We start from the raw sequence: 21,666 nt of genomic DNA on the forward strand, positions 1-21,666 counted from the left end.
TCAAGACAGATGAAACCCCAGTTGCCAAAATTATATCTGCAAAGTTCCACATTTGGGTATGGAGACTAAAACAGGAAGCAATAATTTGCAAAGCCATCTAATAGAGACTGATGTAATGGCTTGGCAAGGTCATGAAGACCTGCCCTTGAATTCTGGCTCAGGACTTGCTAGCTGAGTGTCCTTGAGCCAATCAATCTCTGAATGTAACATCATCAATAACAATAAAGAGTTTTAATTTATTGGTTTCTTATTTATTAAAAAGTTGATATTTCCTCCACAGATTTTGAAATCCTCTAGTTATCATATAAAAACCTTCTTTAGGGTTTGTCCTTAAGGTCCCCATCACCTGTTTCCCCCTTTATTTGCAGTGCCACATCACTTTATAGATTAGTAACCAATATTCTATTATAAAAGCTACGGTTTTTTACAGTAAAGTTTTATGAGTCATGATAATGTAGTCATAAAAATGGAAAACATGCCAGGATGTGATGGTATAGGCCTTTAATCCTAGCAATCAGGAGGACGAGGCAGGCAAATCTCATTGAGTTTGAGCCCAGTTTGTACAGGAAGTTCAAGTGAGCCAGAAGACCTTGTGAAGATTTTTTAAAAGAACATGTAAAAACTGCTTCTACAGAGAGATCTTAAGAATACTTAATGTATATACCATTAAAATATATAACTTATTATTTTGAGATTCATCAAGCTCTTCCACTGAGCTTAGTACCAACTGAGCCCCATAAGAACCATAAAGTGGCAGGTTTTGTTTGGGGTAAAACTCAGTGGTAGAGATCATATTTAGCATATGTGGGGCCCTACATTCCATACCCAGGACCAAAAAAAAAAAATAGAGGGGGAAGACAACTTGCCCTCATGTACTTACTCAATGAGTGAGAGAAAGCAAGAGCCAATTGAGATTTCAACCTAGTGCAGTATAGCTCAACATAGCTTTACTTTAAAAGTTTTTTTATCATTTTTAATTACACGTAGTGATGTGTGTGTCCTTATGTCAGTGTAGACCTATGAGTTCAGGTGCCTACAGAAGCCAGAGACCGACTCCCTGGAGCTAGAGTTACAAGCTGTCGTGGTCTGGTCCTATGAACTGAATGTGGGTCCTCTAGAAAAGCAGCAAGTGCTCTTAACCATTGAGCCATCTTTCCAGCCCCACTACCTCCAACTTGTAAAGCTCCATACTCTTTCGCTCTGAATGTGCTGACCCCAAATAATTAGGAAAGCAGTCGATAACATGGTCTGAAGGTGGGAAAGGTGGTTAGAAGAGAAAGTGGCCCGTGGAATAAACTCTGAGCATTTTTAGGTTGCCAGTACACTGAGAGGGGAGAGATAATATCCCAGAAAGAAGAACAAAGTGTTCAAATGCAATGTCCTGGCTACACTGTTATGGTAACAAAGAGACTAATATGCAAGAGCATGACAGTCACCTGCCCCAAATCTGACTGCCCGCATAGAATACCTCATGTTCCCTCTTTTGCTCACATTATTCATAGAACTACTCTGTTCTCACGTCTCTTTCAGGCTCTTTGAAACCCTCCAGTCACTCTTCTGGTCTGTATTTGGCCTTTTAAATCTCTATGTCACCAATGTGAAGGCCAGGCATGAGTTCACCGAGTTTGTGGGAGCTACTATGTTTGGAACATACAATGTGATCTCTCTGGTAGTGCTGCTGAACATGCTCATTGCCATGATGAATAACTCCTACCAGCTTATTGCCGTGAGTAATTGTTTTGCCATGGGGATTCCTTGGGTTTCTAGAGAAGGCACAGTGATGTGGCGCCCATTGCAAGCTCAATAAAACAGTCTGATCGTCTCAATGAATATACATTAGTCAATTATTCATCTGCCTTCTTTCCAGAACAATGCTGTTTGCAGTCTTAGTCTACAGAAAGTCAGTAGTATAGATTGGGTTACTGGATTTGATGACTTTCTTGCTATCTTTTTAAAATGTTTTAACATATTTGAGACAATTTTTTGTCTTGGTAAGGAAACCTCAGGGGATATATTACAGTGAGCTACTCAATTTTGCACTTCACTTATATTCTGGGTAAATCCAGTTAATCTGTTAATAACATTGCAAACATCCTCCCCAGTTTCTGAGTTTGATTGAGAAGATGACCTTCTGGGAAGAATAGGGGCTATTTTGTTTTTGATACAATGTCTCATAATGTTTAAAGTTGCATTAAACTCACTGTGTAGCTGAGAATGACCCTGAACTCCTCCATATCTCAGGTCCTGAAATTACAGAAGTGCACTATAATAATCAGTTAATAAGAGGGGCTATTTCTTGTTAAAGTAGAGATGAGTAACTGTACTCTACCGTCAGATCAATCTTCTTCGATTGAGCTTATTCTTTTTATAACAGGTGTCATTGTATAGACCAGGCTGGTCTCTAATTCCCAGTCCTCTTGCCTCAACCTCTGGAGTTCTGTGGTTGTAGGCATGCACCATGACATCTTGAATCTTGCATTCCTTAATTTTTAGTGCTATTGGGAGGCAATAGAGCCTTTAGTAAGTGGGGCTTAATAAGAAGTTAGGTCATTGGGAAGTATACTCTTGGAAAGGATTATAGGATCCTACCTACCCCTTTTTCTCTTCCTCCTTGCTCTCTTGCAGTCATGGTCACCTGCCCTGCTGTGCTGGTCTGCCACCAGCTGAAAGCAACCATTGACTGAAGTCATGAGCCATAATAAACCTTTCTCTTTATAATTTGATTTTTCTCCTATACTTTCTCACGGTGACACAAAGGTGAATTTGTAGAATTTTTGCCATTGGGGATTTTTTTTAAGGTGTAAAATTGTCTGCGAGGGTACTTTAGGTCATAAATACTTAAATGACTGGCTGTAAGGGGAATGGGAGTATAGTAGAAAAAATTAAAAACCAAGGACTGTAGTCTTGGGACTGTCTTTTATCATCAAGTCAGCTTGGGTACCTTATTTCCCCTTCTTAGACTTCTGATTCTTCATCCCAAAAGTGATGTGTTGCATTGGTGATAAGTAATACCATTGCCAGCGCAGTGAGCCTGTGTTTACAAATCAGGATAGCACAGCAAGGTCCTTCCTAGCTCTGAAATTCAATCCCATTGGTGTCAGGAAACAAACAATACAATATAGTTTAGCTTCATTTCTTGCCTCTCATAGTCTCTCTCTCTCTCTCTCTCTCTCTCTCTCTCTCTCTCTCTCTCTCCCTCTCCCTCTCCCCCTCCCTCCCTCCCTCCCTCCCTCCCTCTCTCTCTCTCCCTCTCTCCCTCGCCCTCTCCCCCTCCCTCCCTCTCTCTCTCTCTCTCTCTCTCTCTCTCTCTCTCTCTCTCTCTCTCTCTCTCTCCTATTCTCCCTTTTTCCCTTTCTCCCCTCCAAGTCCACCTTCATTCAAATCCAACTAGACGAAGAACTTTGAGATGATTTCTGCTCACACCTAGTCTGTTCTCTACAAGGGATAAGACACACATGGAATCTAAACGGTTTCTTTTTTCTGCCTGCAAAGGCAGTTGTGGTTATCTCACTAAGTAGCTAGCAGTTAATTATTCCTAGTGACAGAAAAAAAGGTAAAATTTTCTTGTCATCTAATACAGGGTTTCAGAGTGCCCCACTGAGCGGGGTGACATTTTCTAGCAAGAATGAGAATCATCAACTCTAGCTTTTCGTCACCACCTGCTGGTAGCAGGTTGAGTTTTAATACTCCCTACTTCCGCACCTGAACAAAATACCTTGATTCCTGTCACTAAGGGCCTGAGTAGGTGGCCTGAATGGGGCCTACATCATCTCACACATCTGCAGTCGAAGCAAACCAGGCTGAATCCTCCCTGCTGCTCTGGAATTTCCTGTTTGTATATTTACAGCATTGGATTGGAAATGAATCCAATTGGGTGTTAATATTGGGCAAACTGATGGCACAAATACCCAAGTTTTTCCAAGGGGTAAAGAATAGAAAGTAGATTTCATTTCATTTGTAATATTTCTACTTCAGCCAGGTGATGGTGGCACACACTCTTAATCCCAGTACTCAGGAGGTAGAAACAAGAGGATCTCTGTGAGTTCAGGGTCAGCCTGGTCTACAGAGCGAGTTCCAGCACATCAAGGGATACACAGAAACCCTGTCTTGGAAAAAGAAATCTCTACTTTAGAACTGTCCCTTTAGAAGGCCTCTGTTATAGGGATAAAGACTTTAGGAAGAGAAACCACTGGAGACACTTATCTTCTCCTTCAATGGGTACCACAAGCTGCCTCAGCCTTGGTAGGAATTCGGGTGTCAGCAAATATCACTAGAAAATTATTCAGTGTTTATTCTAGTTCAAAGGTTAAGAGCCACAGCTATCCCAGGAAAAGTTGTGCTCTTTATCAGTGCTTCATGAAGGATTAAGATACTGAGGAAGTGGCTATTTTAATAGTCAGTTGAATCTAAACAAGGAAAAAATGTACAAATGAGAAAAACATACATAAACTTATCATAAAATGCCAGCACTCAGAGTCAGGTTTTGCCATGTGGCCCATGTATTTCTTCCTTTAACATTTTCTTCCCAGTTCTGAAACAAATGTGATTTGAGCTGTTAGTTACCTAATGACAGTTTAAAGGTATAGGTCCTGTCTCTTCCTGAGATCAAGTAAGCAATGAAAGGTTTCATGAGGGCAATGTGTGTGCCTGAGGAAGAGTCAGAAGGGATACCAACAAGAAAACGTGATTAGAAGCACAAAAAATTATGATTTTGTAAAGGCTCAGGTCTGGGCAGCAACTCCCAAGTCAAAGATACCAGCAGCCTCCATATAAAATAACAACTGCCAGTGGACTTTCTGGGGACGAAATAAATGGCTCTATTTGTATTTCCAGAGAGCAGAAGACAATATAACCCCGCCCCCCGGCCATCAGTCTTACCAAAGAGTTCAAACTCTGAAAGCTGGGCTGAAGTTAAGCAGCAGTGGACTCCCTTTCCAAGTGAAGGACTTGTTCGGTTCAAGATGCATTAGGGAGTGCATAGCAATCCAGAAACTGACTCTTTCTCACCCCGGTTTCTGCTTTTCTATGATACCAAACCACACTGAGGGACCTGATCCAGGACTACCACATTCATGAAGGAGAAAGAAGATATGCCCATCCATCTAATACATAGAAAGTGTTCCCGTCCTTGGGTAATGTGGAATGTATAAATAGCTGTTAGTATTCTATTTTCATCAGAAACGTACTTTTTCTATTACTGCTATGTACGGAGACTCTACCCAGAACCCAGAGCTAACTGCCTGACCTGCCAAGTCCTATTTTTTCATCCTTAGCCAAAGCTAAGAGAATAGAGTTTTTCTAAGATGTCAAAATTCAGTAGCTACCATTTAATAAATAAGAAACAACTGGCATATGGTCATACTTTATCACTGTAACTATAGTCGTGTTCACCATTCACCCATGGGCCACACATTATATAAATGTATTCAGTGCATGTTATCTCATTAAATCATCAAACTCATTTTATGAGGTGTTGTTATTAATTTCACTTTGTAAATGGGGAAACTGAGGAAAAGAGACTGAAGTGACTTGTCTAAGGAGGAATACTCTGTTTCCTTTCTGATTAGCGTGCTTAAGTTATACACATTAGTGAGTTTCAGATAATATTTCATGGCATGGCATACACTATACAAATCCAGCCTCTCTATCTAAGCTACCCTTCTTCCATCTCCAGCAATCACTATTCTGCATTTGGGTCACCCTTTCTTTAAAAGCATGCACTTGTGAAAGAGAATATGTTCTACTTGCATTTCTGCATCTGGCTTAGTTCACCTAACATAATGTCCCACATTTCCATTCATTTTGTTGCAAAATAAAAGGTTTTCATTTTCTTGGTGGCAGAATAATACTCCATTGTGCATATTCACCACATTTTCTTTACCCATTCCTGTGTTGATAGGCACCTAGGTTGGTTCTGTATTTTAGCTATTGTGATAATGCCACAATGAACATCTGGATGTAGATATCCCTTTGGTATGCTGATTTCATTTCCTTTGCGTATATGTCCAAAAGTGAGACAGCTGGATATTATGAATTCCATTTCTCTTTTGTTGAGGAGCCTCCATATTGTTCTCCATAATGGCTATGCTAATTTTCATCCCTATCAACAGTGCAAGAGAATTCATGTTTTTCTTCACAACAGCATTTGTTATTTCTTGCCTTTAGTTTCTGTCTTTTTGTTTTGTTTTGTTTTGTTTTAATAGCCAAGGACAAATTTACAGTAAGGCCTCCTGATCCAAATTAACAATATCATACCTCCTCCTTTTGGCCTACATCCTGATCAAAGGCCCTGATGCACACAGGATATTCAGCTCCTATCTAAGCTCAGCCCTCCTTTCCCTTGGCTGGCTTGCTGGCTTCTAATCAAAGGGATCCTGTAGGGGGACTTGCTTGTTTCCACAAACAGTGTCGTCTTTGATACACCTGTATGCTCAGCACCATGCCTCCACCTCCAGCTTTCTTCTTCTCCTTTAAGGTGGCCACCAGATGTCAAGCAAGTTCTTTCCCCTCGACTCTGCCCTTATTTGTGCCAGACACATGGCCCACTATGGTGAATCTCATGTTTACTTTCTTAAGACACAGTCTTTTGGTTTTATGTGTATGGGTTTGGTTCTCTATACATATATGTGCAGTATGTGCACTCTAGGTGCCCTCAAGGACTAGAAAAGAAGTTACTGGAGTTACAGACAGTTATTAACAGCCAGAGTAGAACCTGGCTCCTCTGAAAAAAACAAGAAGTGCTGCTGGTTCTGTAGTAACTGCACCTCCCCAGTCTGTGGCTCACACCTTTAATCCCAGCCCTCAGGCAGCAGAGGCAGCCAGATTTTAGTGATCAGTGTCAGCCTGGTAAACACAGCAAGTTCAGGACCAACCAAGGCTGCATAGTGATACTTTGTCTAAAAAAAAAAAAAATCATACTCTGTCAAAAAAAAAAAAAAAAAAAACAAAGCCCATAGCCACAGAGAATAAGCAGGCCACCACACTCATGACAAGGACTCATTATCTCGCACATCCTGCCTTGAGACACCTCAGCCCTCTTTCCCAAACAGTTCTTGCATGCCTAAAACGTCTCTGGAAATTATACCCACACTAGTAAATGAACCGTCAAACCTGGTGTTCCAGGACTGGAGACTGAGGCACTCTCAGCAAAGTCCATAGAGTTAGCAGCCACTGTTATCTGCTCAGACCGCCGGTCTCTGCCTGGGCTTGGTTTGGATCTCCCCCTGGTGGTCTAACTTAGGAACAACATTTTCTTCGTCCTATTGCTGCCTGGCCTCAGATTTTGTCTGCTAGCCATTGGGAGGGTGGGTATCTGCTGAGGACCAGAACAATTCACCTTGAATTTCTCACAGTACAGGGTAGCAGGATCCTGTTGTGCGCCAAACTGTTTCCAACTGTAAGTGTAGCCTGTGGTGCTTGCTGCTGCATGCTAAGAATTTTAGTGACTGACAGAGGGGCAAGGAGGAATGGGAAGAATACACAAACAGCCGTCATTTTCTTTCTTGCTATTTAAAGGCAACCTAGACACCCAGGCTGCTTCTCCGTTACCCAACAGGTTGCCTGTCCTGGGTGTTCATCAGTAGCAGAAATAATTCTCATAAAAATTTCATCTTGGATCCACCTAACAGAAATAGGACTGCTTATGCCAGTCACCAGTTAGTCCCAATGCCTCTCCCTAAGTGCCAGAGGAAGTTGGGGAGAGACAACAGCAAGAAAGAAGTGATTGGAGACACCAGAAATATTACCAGTTCCCGAGCCAAAGATGCCAGCAGCCTCCATGGAAGACAGCAATTGGTAGTAAGCATTTCAGATGAGTTCCAGGCTGAGATTCAGAAAAAAAGCGCATCTCCCTGGACATTGGTCTCAGGGTGTTCTAGTCATAAGTTAAAAATTACATTGGAAGACAGTTCAAGTGCCCATGGCCCAGAGGTCCTTACCAAAGAGTGTGGTTCTTCATAGATTTTTGCCTACTCTCACAGTCCTTGTTTTGGGTGCCATGCATCTTTTGACTAGAACAAAAAATGATACAAATATTCTTTTATTTCTGATTGGCCTGAGGGTTTTTTTTTGGTCTGCTCGCTTTTTCTTTCAGTGTTTAAGATAGGAACTCACAGTGTTGCTTCCACAGACAGGCCTTGAACTTTTCATCCCCCTCCTACGTCACCCATGTGTTCGGGTTGCAGTTGTGTGGCCACAAATCCAGTGTCTGTTTGGGATTTCGAAATGAAATATGGTATTGGACAAGGATTAGCAGCTCTAGGAGTCTCACTGCTTTTGCTGAGGATCCAAAATCGGGGACAGCTCACATATGCCTGCGACTCTAGCTTCCGGGGATATGATGCCCTCTTCTGGCCTCCGTGGACATGAACACACATGCACTTTAAAACAGGTTTAGAAAATATAAAATGTTCAGTTCTGAGTTACCGTTAAGAAAGCCTTTCTCAGGCCAAGTTGGTGGTGGTGTATGTCTTTAATCCCAGCACTCAGGAAGCAGAGGCAGGGGGATCTCTGAATGTGAGGCCAGCCTGATCTACAGAGTGAGTTTCAGGACAACCAAAGCTACAAAAAGAAACATTGTTGGGGGGAAAAAGCCTTTCTCTTCCTGTGATCACCAGAGCCCAGTGGCATAGCCTTCCTCAATACAGGCAGTAAAGTGGGCAGGGAGTGTTGACAACACAGAAGTAAAAATACCCAAAGGAACATCAGGGATGTTGTCTGCCTTGTACTTGAGATGTAGCAGATTTATCTTACCTCAATTGTTATAGTAAAGTTGCTGGATTTGGTTTATTATTTTTATGTATTCTTCTCTCAATATAATATATCCTGACCACAGCTTCCCCTCCCTCTTCTCCTCCCAGCCTCTCCCCTTCATCTCCTCTTTCCACCAGATCCACTCTATTCCCTGTTCCCTCCTCTCCCCCCCCCCAGAAAAAGCAGGCCTCCCAGGGATATCAACTGAGCATAGCACAAGATAAATCTGCTCTTTTAAAGAGTGACAAGGGAAATATCATGATAAAATAAGAAAAGAATAACATCTCTCTCTCTCTCTCTCTCTCTCTCTCTCTCTCTCTCTCTCTCTCTCTCTCTCTCTCTCTCTCCTCTCCCCTCCTCTACTCTCCATTCCCAGTCCTTCCTCTTCCTTTATGTCTCTGTTTGCATCACAAAGTTTGGCTGTCTTTTGCTCTCCTTTTCACTTTTCCCTGGGTAATAAAGAGGATGAGATGCATAGTTATCTCAAAGGCTCTTTTAATAATAGTGGCACATCAGAAATCTCCAAGAATGGCAGAAAAGACAGCATTGTAGGCTTCTTCACTCATTAAGGAATCAACACTTATTAAAGAAGACTTAATTAAAGGGTTTTAAACACTCTCAGTTCCCTCCATCCAGTGTCCACGGCCTGGATCTAAAGAGGACTTCCTGGTAGATCTAAGAGATAATGCCATGGGGTTTTGCTCATACAAGCTCTTTCACACATTTCATACAGGCAAACTAATTGACGTAGAGATATTTTAAGGCAGAGGGTCTCCATTCTAACCAGGACACATGTTCTAAAATATTATAGGCTCATTTTTAAATGTGTTTGAGGACTGGAGAGACAGCTTAGCAGTTAAGAACACTGACTGCTTTTCCAGAGGACCTGGGTGAAGAAGGACGCTTAAAAGAAACCCCACACTAGCTCAGAATTGAGAATAATAGAGGGCTATGTATTTAGGGGTAGACTCGCGAATCACAATCCTCTGCTGGAAAGGAGAACAGCAACTTAATCCCGCAGTGGGAAAAGAGGGTGGATGTGCACTTTACATCTGCATAAATAGTAGCAGAGGCCCCGCCCAAGTGGGTAGGTAACTTTAAGGCTACTGGCAGTAGGAATTCCTACAGCACCTGGGTTCAATTCCCAGCACCCACATGACAGCTCACAAGCATTTACAACTCCAGTCTCCGGGCTTCTGACATCCTTGTCTAGCCTCCATAGGCACCAGGCATTCAGATGGTGTATAGACATACATAGTAGGAAAAACTCCCAAGTACACATAAAAATAAATTTAAAAGAATGTAAATGTATCTGGAACATGAGTAAACGAATTCACTGTGCTTTTAAGTACACAGTGAAGCCGAATGTTTTTTTATTAAAAATTTCCACCTCCTCTCCTCCTCCCCCTTCCCTCCCCTCTTCCCTTCCCCTTCCCTCTCCACTTTGGTCTAAAGAGCAGTCAGGGTTCCCTGCCTGAAGCTGACTATTTTGAAGCACGGAACATTTTAGACAAAGCTGATCAAAACTCATCATATTATCCTCTAGCCAGGGGCTAGTGACTATATTAATTACTTGTCATATTTTTTTGACAAAATACCTGGTTTCTATTGCTGTGAAGAGACACCATGTCCATGGCAACAGGAAAACAGTTCATTGGGGCTGGCTTACAGTTCACAAGTTCAGTCCGTTATCACAGTAGAGCATGGCAGCATGCAGGCAGACTTGGTGCTCAAGGAACACTTGAGAGTCTTACATCTTGCAGGCAATAGGAAGTAGAATGAGTGTCCCACTGAGCAAAGCTTGAACAAAAGAGACTTCAAAGGCCACCCCCACAGTGACACACTTCCTCCAACAAGGCCACACCTTCTAATAATACCACTCCATTTGGGGGCCATTTTCTTTTAAACCACCACATCTGAAAAAAATAAATTAAGGAAGTATTTATTTGGGATCCAGCATAGAGACAGGGACTTAAGGTAGCTAGTCACATTGTACCTACAGTCCATAAGAAGAAAAGGATCACTTTTGCCTTTTAGTCTAGAACCCCAGCCCAAGAAGTGGTGTTTCTAATATGAAGTTGTGTCTTTGCGTCTTAACCTAATCTAGAAATTCCTTTACAGACATAACAAGAGACTTGTGTCCTAGGTAACTCTATATTCTATCAAACCGACAATATTAGGCATTGCAGTGAACTTTCCCGTAAAGGGCCAGTTAGTAAATATTTTAGAGTTTGTGGACCATATATTCCGTCTCAGCTACTCAATTCTTTTCTCGTAAGACAAAAGTAGCCAAGGCAATACATAAACTAATGGGTATAGCTGTGTGCCAGTAGTTTTTCATTTTTATTTAAATTTCAAGGGGCAAAATATTATACCTTTGATTATTGAGTATGTTAAAGTGTAAGACAAATATTCTTAGCTTGTGATATATACAAATACTAAGTAGCCAGTTTTCCAATTACATGGCTGATTTCAAAATACATGTCTCTTCAACCTTTGCAGATCAAAGGGATCATGGCTTATGTTTTCTTCATATTCCACCGATGCCTAGAAAAAAACAGGTTCTACCTACATATAGTAAATATATATTTTTGTAAATATAATATAAAATATTAATATAAAATAAATAGTAAATATATTTTTGAATTGATAGGAAAATGCTTTGAGCAATCTCTGATATACAATTTTTCAGCCCAGCTTAAAAAATGGATAAATGGATTTATATTCATTACAAGTCTTTCAATAGCAATGATAGGGGAATTATATAACTAGAAGAAAATCTACCTCAATTTTAGATTTCATGATAATAATGAATACAGTTCCCAGTTTTAGTCCCTGGCATCAATAATACACAAATCATTTCTACTTAATCCAGTGCTGACCACTTTGTAAAACACGCTTGCATATGACTTTGACAATGTTATCTTCATCTTACCGGTAAACAAGCTTCTTGTAGATGTTGAGACATGGCTGAGTTCATGTGGCAAATTTATTCATCCCTTCCTTCTTCGCACAAGTGCACGTGAGAGCCAATGAAGTAGAAGTCATTGTCTTTGGTGATACAGCCACTGGCGAGTTACCCATGCTCCATTGGATAACTTCACACCTATGTGCACATAAGTAGCTCTAGTTAAATCCATTTGCTTACAAAGCCAAAGAAAATCAAAACTAATAATAAAAAAAAGACATAAAAGTGGGGTGAGGATGTGGTGGTAGGTGAGAGGAGGACAAGATGGGGCTGAGAGATGAATGTGACCAGAACATACTACACACACACACACACACACACACACACACACACACACATTTTTCAAAGAATAGATTAATTTTTAAAAAATCTCCTTTCTGGTCATGATGGCACACAAATGTAATCCCAGCACTAGGGAGGTGAAATGAGGAGGAGGGTGAGTTCAAGGTCATCCTGAGTTATATTTTGAGACAGTCTCTCTCAAAACAATCTAGTGACCACAGCTGGGGAACATGATAACCAGCAGTTTCATGGGGTTAGACCCATTGCTATAAGCACTCATGTAGTTTGAAAGGATAAAATAGGCTATCATAGGGCATCAGTACTAGATTGCGAAGGATGCTGTAGGCAGGCAATGAGTTATAGCTGGAAAGCTTTCTGCCCCTGATGTTCTGTAGCTGGGTATAGGCACTTTATTTGAAGTCAATAAACCGTTTAAACTAATCCCCAGTAGGTTTCAAAATGAACAGTTCATTCTAATCACCTAGAAACTTCAGACAGGACAGGCTGATTGAGTGTTGAACAGGAAATCAACCACTTCCTAGACTGCTACACACATGTGATAAGTTAAGGGAGGGAGGCTGGGCTTGAAAGAAACTGAGAACCATATTTTTGAATATTCTAGTATTTTTTTTAATGAATTAAAACAAAAATGAAAATCCAGCATGGGCCACCATGCTAGAAATCTCACCACCTGAGAGACTTAAGACAGGAAGGTTTCTGTAAATGTGAAACCAGCCGAGGCTACACCTCATGTTCCAGGCCAGCCTGGGCTACAGAGACTTCATCTCAGAAAGAAAGAAAAGAAAGAGGGAGAAAAGAAAAGAAAGAGAGCATGTATAGAAAGGGAGAGAGAGTTAAAATTACAATACCTTTAAACTATCTTAAATTGCATTTTACCCTATAGGATGCAAGGTATAACTTTTGCTATGGTCCACAAATCTGCATTTTAACAGTTGGCCCACATGATTCTGATGAACGGCAATACTTAAGACACAAATCCCAAATTCTACCAGGAGAAAAGGGCATCCCAAGTGAGATCGACATCCCTTGAGATGGCAGAGCAAATGAATATTCTCACTTCTTTTTAGGGTGTGCATGTCACAGTAATTTTTGTAGCTTTCTCTATCAAGGGGAAACAGAGCTTGTTGTCTGTTCAAATGAAGGTAGCAATTGATAATTAGTGCAAAAGATCCCAAAATAGCCCTCTGATGAGTTGTCCCTAAGGCCAAAGATTCCTGGGAACAGCCTTTTGCTTTAGGGGTTGTTATTAGCTCTGCTCTCCCTGGGTTTGTGCTGTTTTCCCCTCTGCATTATGTTAGAACTTTTCCAATTTGCTAAGCAAGATGACTGCTGGCAGGAGATCTGAGAGAGTGCTTGAGACTGTCAAGAACTCAGAAAGAAGCTGGCCCCATAGTTTTGATTGTAAGAAAAATCACCTTGAGCTTGTATTTATTGAGAAATGTGAAAGTGAGCAGATACATTCATTCCACCGAGCTCCATGTACTTCCAGTCTGAGTGAGTCGGTAACCTCAGAGGGTATGTTCTAGCGTCAGAGTATATTGGATCCACACAGCAAAAGAAGGTAAAGCGAATAGAAACTCTGACCTGCTCTGCAGGAGATCATGATCTCAATGACAAAGCAGGGCACACAAACGGATTATAACACACCATTAAATTATCACGGAGTCCACAAGATGATAGCACAACAGACCTAAAAGTTTGGGGAGGTTGGAAAGGGATGGACCACTATGCGGTTGAGTGACTAATTTTTGAAAATGTTGCAAAGTCAGAGTTGAGTCTGAGGGAGGAAGGCAAAGAAGAGTGGGCATGACCAGCAGACATACGAAATAAACAAGATGAGATTCAATATATAATGAGTCTACCATATAAGGTTAAAGACTAGTCCTGTCCTGGACAAAGAAAAAAACTCCTTGGCATAGTTAGGGAAGGTTTAAATGAATGTGAGGACAATAGTCATATCTATAATAATCCTGCCGCTCAATTTGTACCAAGGTTGAGAATGAAATCAGCATCTATATACCACATTGTTCACAAAATCAGTATGTAAATACTCACCTTTTTTATTAACCAGTGCCTCATACCATTATGATCTATTATTTACTGGTGTATAGAATTCAGGGGCTACCCGACAACCTCAAGTAGTGTGCCCAGTTACGTGCTACATTCTACTTGTTCAATACCGGAACTGAAAATTGACCAGGTGGACATGTATGAATTGGTATACAATAAATGAATGAGAAGGAAAAAACTAGTTCAAAGATTATTTATAATAACTTCTCTGTCACTTCCCAGCATCTTTGGTAATTCCCAGCATGAGGCTGCCTGAGCGCTAAGGGGATAGGAATGGAGTTCTGTCATCTTTTCTCCAAAATGCTTAGCTGAAATTATAAGAGGAGCAGCTGCAAGAAGGAACATCAGAAAGACCCCTAAACTCGACAAAAGTTGATTGTGACTTAGAACTTGGCCCATCACATATTTGCATTCTTTGCCAAAAGCAAGTATATTTCTCCATAGACTTGTAGCAAATTACTTTTTTACATTTTCTATTTAATTTTGAGATTATAATATAATTACATCATTTATCTCTTCCCTTTTTGCCCTCTAAACCCTCCAGTGTAATCCTCCCTGCTCTTATTTCAAATTCATGACCTCTCTTTTTCATTAAGCAAATTACTTTTTAAAGGACATAGCTGCTTATATTTTTAAACATGTATCAAATCCCAGGAGGCATAAAGTACTGGATCAGGAGTTTGAGGCCAGCCTGAGGTACAGAGAGACACTGTTTCAAACCAACTAAACACACATAAACAGACACACACAGAGACATACATGAAAATACAACACATACCCCCCAAAAGAGCTGTACTCACATAGGAATTACAAGGGCAAACAAACAGTAAGACAAATGATTCCCAAATATCAGAGTGTCTAGCCAAATTATATCAAAAAGTAACTGAATATGCACAGGAATCATAGCATCATTCTTCCTTGTGTTCACATGATATATATATATGTTCATAGGTATGTACACATGAGCATGCAAAGTACACAAGCACATGTGGAGATTAGGGGGTTGCTGTCAACTGTAGACCTTGATAATTCTCCATCTATTTTTTGAGACAAAGTTACTCATTCAACCAGTAGCTCATTAAGTCTGCCAACTGGCCAACCATTGGACTCCAGAGTCTCGCCTGTCTCCACAAATCCAGCACTAGGATTATAGGCAAGAATCATACAATTTTATGTAGGTCCTGGAATCCAAGTGTACATCCTCATGCTTGTACAACAGGTACTTTACCCACTGACCCTTCTTCACAACTTCTCATATTCTCCCATTTTGAAGATGTCTAGGAATAAAATTTTGCATTTGGAAATACAATTCAGTTCATTTGAAGAAACACTTATTGAATGCCTTCTTCATTTAAAGAAATATGCCAGATATACAAATGTATTTCCAAGATTGGCAGGGTCTCTTCTCTAGGATGTCAAAATATGCAATAACTCAAGGTTTGTTTCAGTATTTTATGCTCAGAACTAACACATGACATAGCTCTTCCTTCATACCAGTAAGGTAGTAAGTAGCGCGTGAACTTTACATTGACTTTAACAACATTTTAGCTTAGTACCTATTTCCGACAGTTTTAATGGTTGAGAAGACCAGAACTCAAAGACTTAAGTTTATTGGTCTGAAAGCATACAACTAGTAAGTGGCAGAGCTTTCTTCCAAACCCTTGTTCAATCCTCAAACTCTTGCTCACTTCACAATAGCAGGGTTCTTCTCATCATGCTGCTACCTCCTGTAGCACAATTAATAAAAACTCAGAGAGAGAAATTGGGGTTCAACCAGAAGGTCAGAAAAACAAAACAACCAGCCACTGGTTCTTAGCTCTACCTCAGTCCGAAATGGCGACCCTGCCTCCAGGAGTCTCAGAATGAAACTGTGTTTGTAAGCTATCTTGTCCCATTTCATATTCCTCTCTAGGGCTGTGATTAAAGATGTGCACCATTGGGATTAAAGACATGCGCCACCTGGTTTCTATGGCAAACTAGTGTGGCTACTGGGGTTAAAGGTGTGTGCCACCACTGCCTGGTCTGTAAGGCTGACCAGTGGGGCTGTTTGACTCTCGATCTTCAGGCAAGCTTTATTAAACTATAAATGAAATACCACTACAACTTCCTGTCTTTGCATCCTAAAGTAACCGCACCAACACAGCCTACCATAGTCAAATCTCATCACAGTCGTGTGCACATTCGCATCCACAGTCTATTGAAGCTCTCTCAGTTCAAGCTCCCATGAAGGGCACTTGCTTTTGTTTTTCACTTTTCTATTAGTTTAGAGAGAATCAGGCTTTCTGATAGCATTGTCAACAAAAGTAGCTTTTGTTGTTTCTCTCCCTCCTTGTTCTGTTCTGTTCATCTCCCACGCAACACTGAGCACTTCAATTCCAGTAGCTTCCTTTTGACTTTTATGTCACACGTGACCACTCCCCATTCTTAGCCTCTTTTGTCTTATTTCAAGGACTCCCAACTAATTTTAGAGTCAATGACTTACTCTTGCAGCCCCTTATTTGTATAGTTAAACCACTGTAAGTTAGGATCCACATATGAGAGAGCATGAGGTTTTTTTTTTTTTAATTTTATCTTCCAAAGATTTGGTCACCTCAGTCTTAAGATTATACCGCCAAGATCCATCCACTTTTCTGAAAAATTGAATGATTTCAGTATTTTTTCTTTTACAGCTGAAGAGCCCTCAGACTTTCATTTCACTGATGAATCGGAAGAAACAAAACTACATATTTCCCTTAAATTTTTGAGTTGAGATCTAACATTTATATAAGTTTAAACAGTAATATAGGACATAAATTATGGAATATGGTAGACTCACATTTAAAATAAAACTTTTTTTAATTTTTTTATTGAGAAAAGGAAGAAAAAAAAACAAGTTTCCACCTCCTCCCAGCCTCCCATTTCCCTCACCCTCCTCCCACCCTTCTCCCCCTCCTCCCACTCCTCTCCCCTCCCTCTCCAGTCCAAAGAGCAGTGAGGGTTCCCTGACCTGTGGTAAGTCCTAGGTCCTTCCCCCTCTGTCCATATATAGGAAGGTGAACATCCAAACTGGGTAGGCTCCCACAAAGCCAGCACATTGCATAGGATCAAAACCCCGTGCCATTGTCCTTGGCTTCTCATCAGCCCTCATTGTTCGCCATGTTCAGAGAGTCCTGTTTTAACCCATGCTTTTGCAGTCACAGTCCAGCTGGCCTTGGTGAGCTCCCAGTAGATCAGCTCCACTGTCTCAGTGGGTGGGTGCACCCCTCGAGGTCCCGACTTCTTTGCTCTTGTTCTCCCTCCTTCTGCTCCTCATTGGGACCTTGGGAGCTCAGTCCAGTGCTCCAGTGTGGGTCTCTGTCTCTATCTCCATCCATCACCAGATGAAGGTTCTATGATGATATGCAAGATATTCGTCAGTATTGCTATAGGATAGGGTCATTTCAGGTTCCCTATCCCCAGCTGCCCAAGGAATTAACTGGGGACCTCGGCTTGGGCACCTGGGAGCCACTCTAGGTTCAAGTCTCTTGCCAACCCTAAGGTGGCTCCCTTAACTAAGAATTGTGCTTCCGTGCTCCCCTATCCAACCTTCCTTTATCCCAATCATCCCGTTGCCCCAAGTTCTCCCCATCCTACCCTTCTCATTTTTCTCTCCCCATCTCCCCTTACCCCCCTCCCACCCCACCCTTAAGATCCCGATTTTTTGCCTGGCAATCTTGTCTACTTCCCCTACCCAGGAGGATAGCTATATGTTTTTCTTTGGGTTCACTTTCTTATTTAGCTTCTTTAGGTTATCCAATTATAGACTCACTGACGTTTATTTAAGGCTAGAAACCAATTATGATTGAGTACATCCCATGTTCATCTTTTTGGGTCTGGGTTACCTCACTCAGGATAGTATTTTCTATTTCCATCCATTTGCATGCAAAATTTGAGAAGTCATTGTTTTTTACCGCAGCGTAGTACTCTAATGTGTATATATTCCATACTTTCTTCATCCATTCTTCCATTGAAGGGCATCTAGGTTGTTTCCAGGTTCTGGCTATTACAAATAATGCTGCTATGAACATAGTTGAACAAATGCCCTTGTCATATGATCGGGCATCTCTTGGGTATATTCCCAGGAGTGGTATTGCTGGGTCCAGGGGTAGGTTGATCCCGAATTTCCTGAGAAACCGAAACACTGATTTCCAAAGTGGTTGCACAAGTTTGCATTCCCACCAGCAATGGATGAGGGAACCCCTTCCTCCACAACCTCTCCAGCCGAGGCTATCATTGGTGTTTTTGATTTTAGCCATTCTGACAGGTGTAAGATGATATCTCAAAGTTGTTTTGATTTGCATTTCCCTGATCGCTAAGGAGGTTGAGCATGACCTTAAGTGTCTTTTGGCCATTTGAACTTCTTCTGTTGAGAATTCTCTGTTCAGATCAGTGCCCCATTTTTTAATTGGGTTAATTAGCATTTTAAAGTCTAGTTTCTTGAGTTCTTTATATATTTTGGAGATCAGACATTTGTCTGTTGCGGGGTTGGTGAAGATTTTCTCCCAGTCAGTGGGTTGCCTTTTTGTCCTAGTGACAGTGTCCTTTGCTTTATAAAAGCTTCTCAGTTTCAGTAGGTCCAATTTATTCAATGTTGCCCTTAATGTCTGTGCTGCTGGGGTTATACCTAGGAAGCGATCGCCTGTGCCCATCTGTTGTAGGGTACCCCCCAATTTCTCTTCTATCAGGTTCAGTGTGCTTGGACTGATATTGAGGTCTTTGATCCATTTGGACTTGAGTTTTGTGCATGGAGATAGATATGGGTCAATGTTCATTCTTCTACAGGTTGACATCCAGTTGTGCCAGCACCATTTCTTGAAGATGCTTTCTTTCTTCCATTGTATACTTTTAGCTCCTTTATCGAAAATGAGGTGTTCATAGGTTTGTGGGTTAAAATCTGGGTCTTCAATACGATTCCATTGGTCGACTTCTCTGTTTTTATACCAATACCAAGCTGTTTTCAATACTGTAGCTCTGTAGTAGAGTTTGAAGTCAGGGATGGTAGTGCCTCCAGAAGTTCCTTTATTATATAAGACTGTTTTGGCTATCCTGGGTTTTTTGTTTTTCCATATAAAGATGATTATTGTCCTCTCAAGATCTGTGAAGAATTTTGATGGGACCTTGATGGGGATTGCATTGAATCTATAAATTGCCTTTGGTAGAATTGCCATTTTTACTATGTTGATCCCCCCAATCCAAGAGCAAGGGAGATCTTTCCACTTTCTGGTATCCTCTTCAATTTCTTTCTTCAATTCCTTAAAGTTCTTGTCAAATAGATCTTTCACTTCCTTGGTTAGAGTTACCCCAAGATATTTTATGCTATTTGTGGCTATAGTGAAAGGTGATGCTTCTCTGATTTACCTCTCTGCTTCCATATCCTTTGTGTATAGGAGGGCGACTGATTTTTTGGAGTTGATCTTGTATCCTGCCACATTACTAAAGCTGTTTATCAGCTTTAGGAGTTGTTTGGTGGAGTTTTTGGGGTCACATATGTACACTATCATATCATCTGCAAGTAATGAAAGTTTAACCTCTTCCTTCCCAATTTGAATCCCCTTGATCCCCTTATGTTGTCTTATTGCAATTGCTAAAACTTCAAGCACTATATTGAAGAGGTATGGCGAGAGTGGACAGCCTTGTCGTGTTCCTGAGTTAAGCGGGATGGCTTTGAGTTTCTCTCCGTTTAGTTTGATGTTAGCTGTCGGTTTGCTGTAAATAGCCTTTATTATATTTAGGTATGACCCTTGTATCCCTAATCTCTCCAAGACTTTTATCATAAAGGGATGTTAAATTTTGTCAAAAGCTTTTTCAGCATCTAATGAAATGATCATATGATTTTTTTTCTTTCAGTTTATTTATATGATGGATTACATTGATAGATTTTCGTATGTTGAACCAGCCCTGCATCTCTGGGATGAAGCCTACTTGATCATAATGGATAATTTTTCTAATGTGTTCTTGGATATGGTTTGCCAGTATTTTGTTGAGGATTTTTGCGTCGATGTTCGTGAGTGAGATTGGCCTGTAATTTTCTTTCTTGGTTGAGTCTTTGTGTGGTTTTGGTATCAGAGTGACTGTAGCTTCATAAAAGGAATTTGGCAATGACTCTTCTGTTTCTATATTGTGAAATACATTAAGGAGTATAGGTTTAAGCTCTTCTTGGAAGTTCTGGTAGAATTCCTCATTGAAACCATCTGGTCCTGGGCTCTTTTTGGTAGGGAGGTTTTTGATGACAGCTTCTAATTCTTCGCGACTAACAGGTCTATTTAGATTGTTCACCTGGTCCTGGTTTAGCTTTGGTATATGGTATTTATCTAAAAACGTGTCCATTTCTTTTACATTTTCCAGTTTTGTGGCATACAGGCTTTTGTAGTAAGATCTGATGATTCTCTGAATTTCCTCTGTGTCTGTGGTTATGTCCCCCTTTTCATTTCTGATCTTATTAGTTTGCATATTCTCTCTCTGCCGTTTGATTAGTTTGGATAGGGGTTTATCAATTTTGTTGATTTTCTCTAGGAACCAGCTTTTTGTTTCATTGATTCTTTGGATTGTTTTCTGTGTTTCTATTTTGTTGATTTCAGCCCTCAGTTTGATTATTTCAAGTCTTCTACTCCTCCTAGGTGAGTCTGCTTCTTTTTTTTCTAGAGCTTTCAGGGGGGCTGTTAAGTCTCCAATGTGTGCTTTCTCTGTTTTCTTTAAGTGGGCACTTAGTGCTATGAACTTTCCTCTCAGGACTGCTTTCATAGTGTCCCATAAGTTTGAATAGGTTGTTTCTTTATTTTCATTGAATTCCAGGAAGACTTTGATTTCTTTCTTTATTTCTTCCTTGATCCAGGTGTGGTTCAGTAGTTGACTGTTCAGTTTCCATGAGTTTTTAGGCTTTCTGGGGGTAGCATTGTTGTTGAATTCTAACTTTAATCCATGGTGGTCTGATAAGACGCAGGAGGTTACGAATATTTTTTTGTAACTGTGGAAGTTTGCTTTGTTACCGAGTATGTGGTCAATTTTCGAGAAGGTTTCATGAGCTGCAGAGAAGAAGGTATATTCTTTCCTATTTGGGTGGAATGTTCTATAGATGTCTGTTAAGTCCATTTGATTCATTACCTCCATTAATTCTCTTATTTCTCTGTTAGGTTTCTGTCTGATTGACCTGTCCATTGGTGAGAGAGGAGTGTTGAAGTCTCCTACTATTAGTGTGTGCGGTTTGATGGCAGCCTTGAGTTTTAGCAATGTTTCTTTTATGTACGTGGGTGCTTTTATATTAGGGGCATAGATATTCAGGATTGAGACTTCATCCTGATGGATTGTTCCTGTTATGTATAAAATGTCCCTCTCTATCTTTTCTGACTGATTTAAGTTTGAAGTGAACTTTGTTAGAGATTAGTATGGCCACACCTGCTTGTTTCTTGGGTCTATTTGCTTGATAAGCCTTTTCCCAGCCCTTTACTCTGAGTAGGTGCCTGTCTTTGTGGTTGAGGTGTGTTTCTTGTAAACAGCAGAATGTTGGATCCTGTTTTCGTATCCAATCTTTTAGCCGGTGCCTTTTTATAGGTGAGTTG

General features: G+C 40.7%; 1 protein-coding gene across 1 annotated transcript in view; it reads left to right on the forward strand.

Annotated features, from left to right (window-relative positions):
- The window catches only part of Trpc5 (transient receptor potential cation channel subfamily C member 5), a 277,912-nt gene that overhangs the window by 238,936 nt on the left and 17,310 nt on the right, over positions 1-21,666 (forward strand). Inside the window, exon 7 of the mRNA XM_075957321.1 lies at positions 1,531-1,726. Coding sequence (XP_075813436.1) covers positions 1,531-1,726 — 196 coding nt within the window. The remainder of the gene's footprint in view (positions 1-1,530; positions 1,727-21,666) is intronic.

Source organism: Microtus pennsylvanicus, chromosome X (genome assembly GCF_037038515.1).
Source record: "Microtus pennsylvanicus isolate mMicPen1 chromosome X, mMicPen1.hap1, whole genome shotgun sequence".
Taxonomy (NCBI): domain Eukaryota; kingdom Metazoa; phylum Chordata; class Mammalia; order Rodentia; family Cricetidae; genus Microtus; species Microtus pennsylvanicus.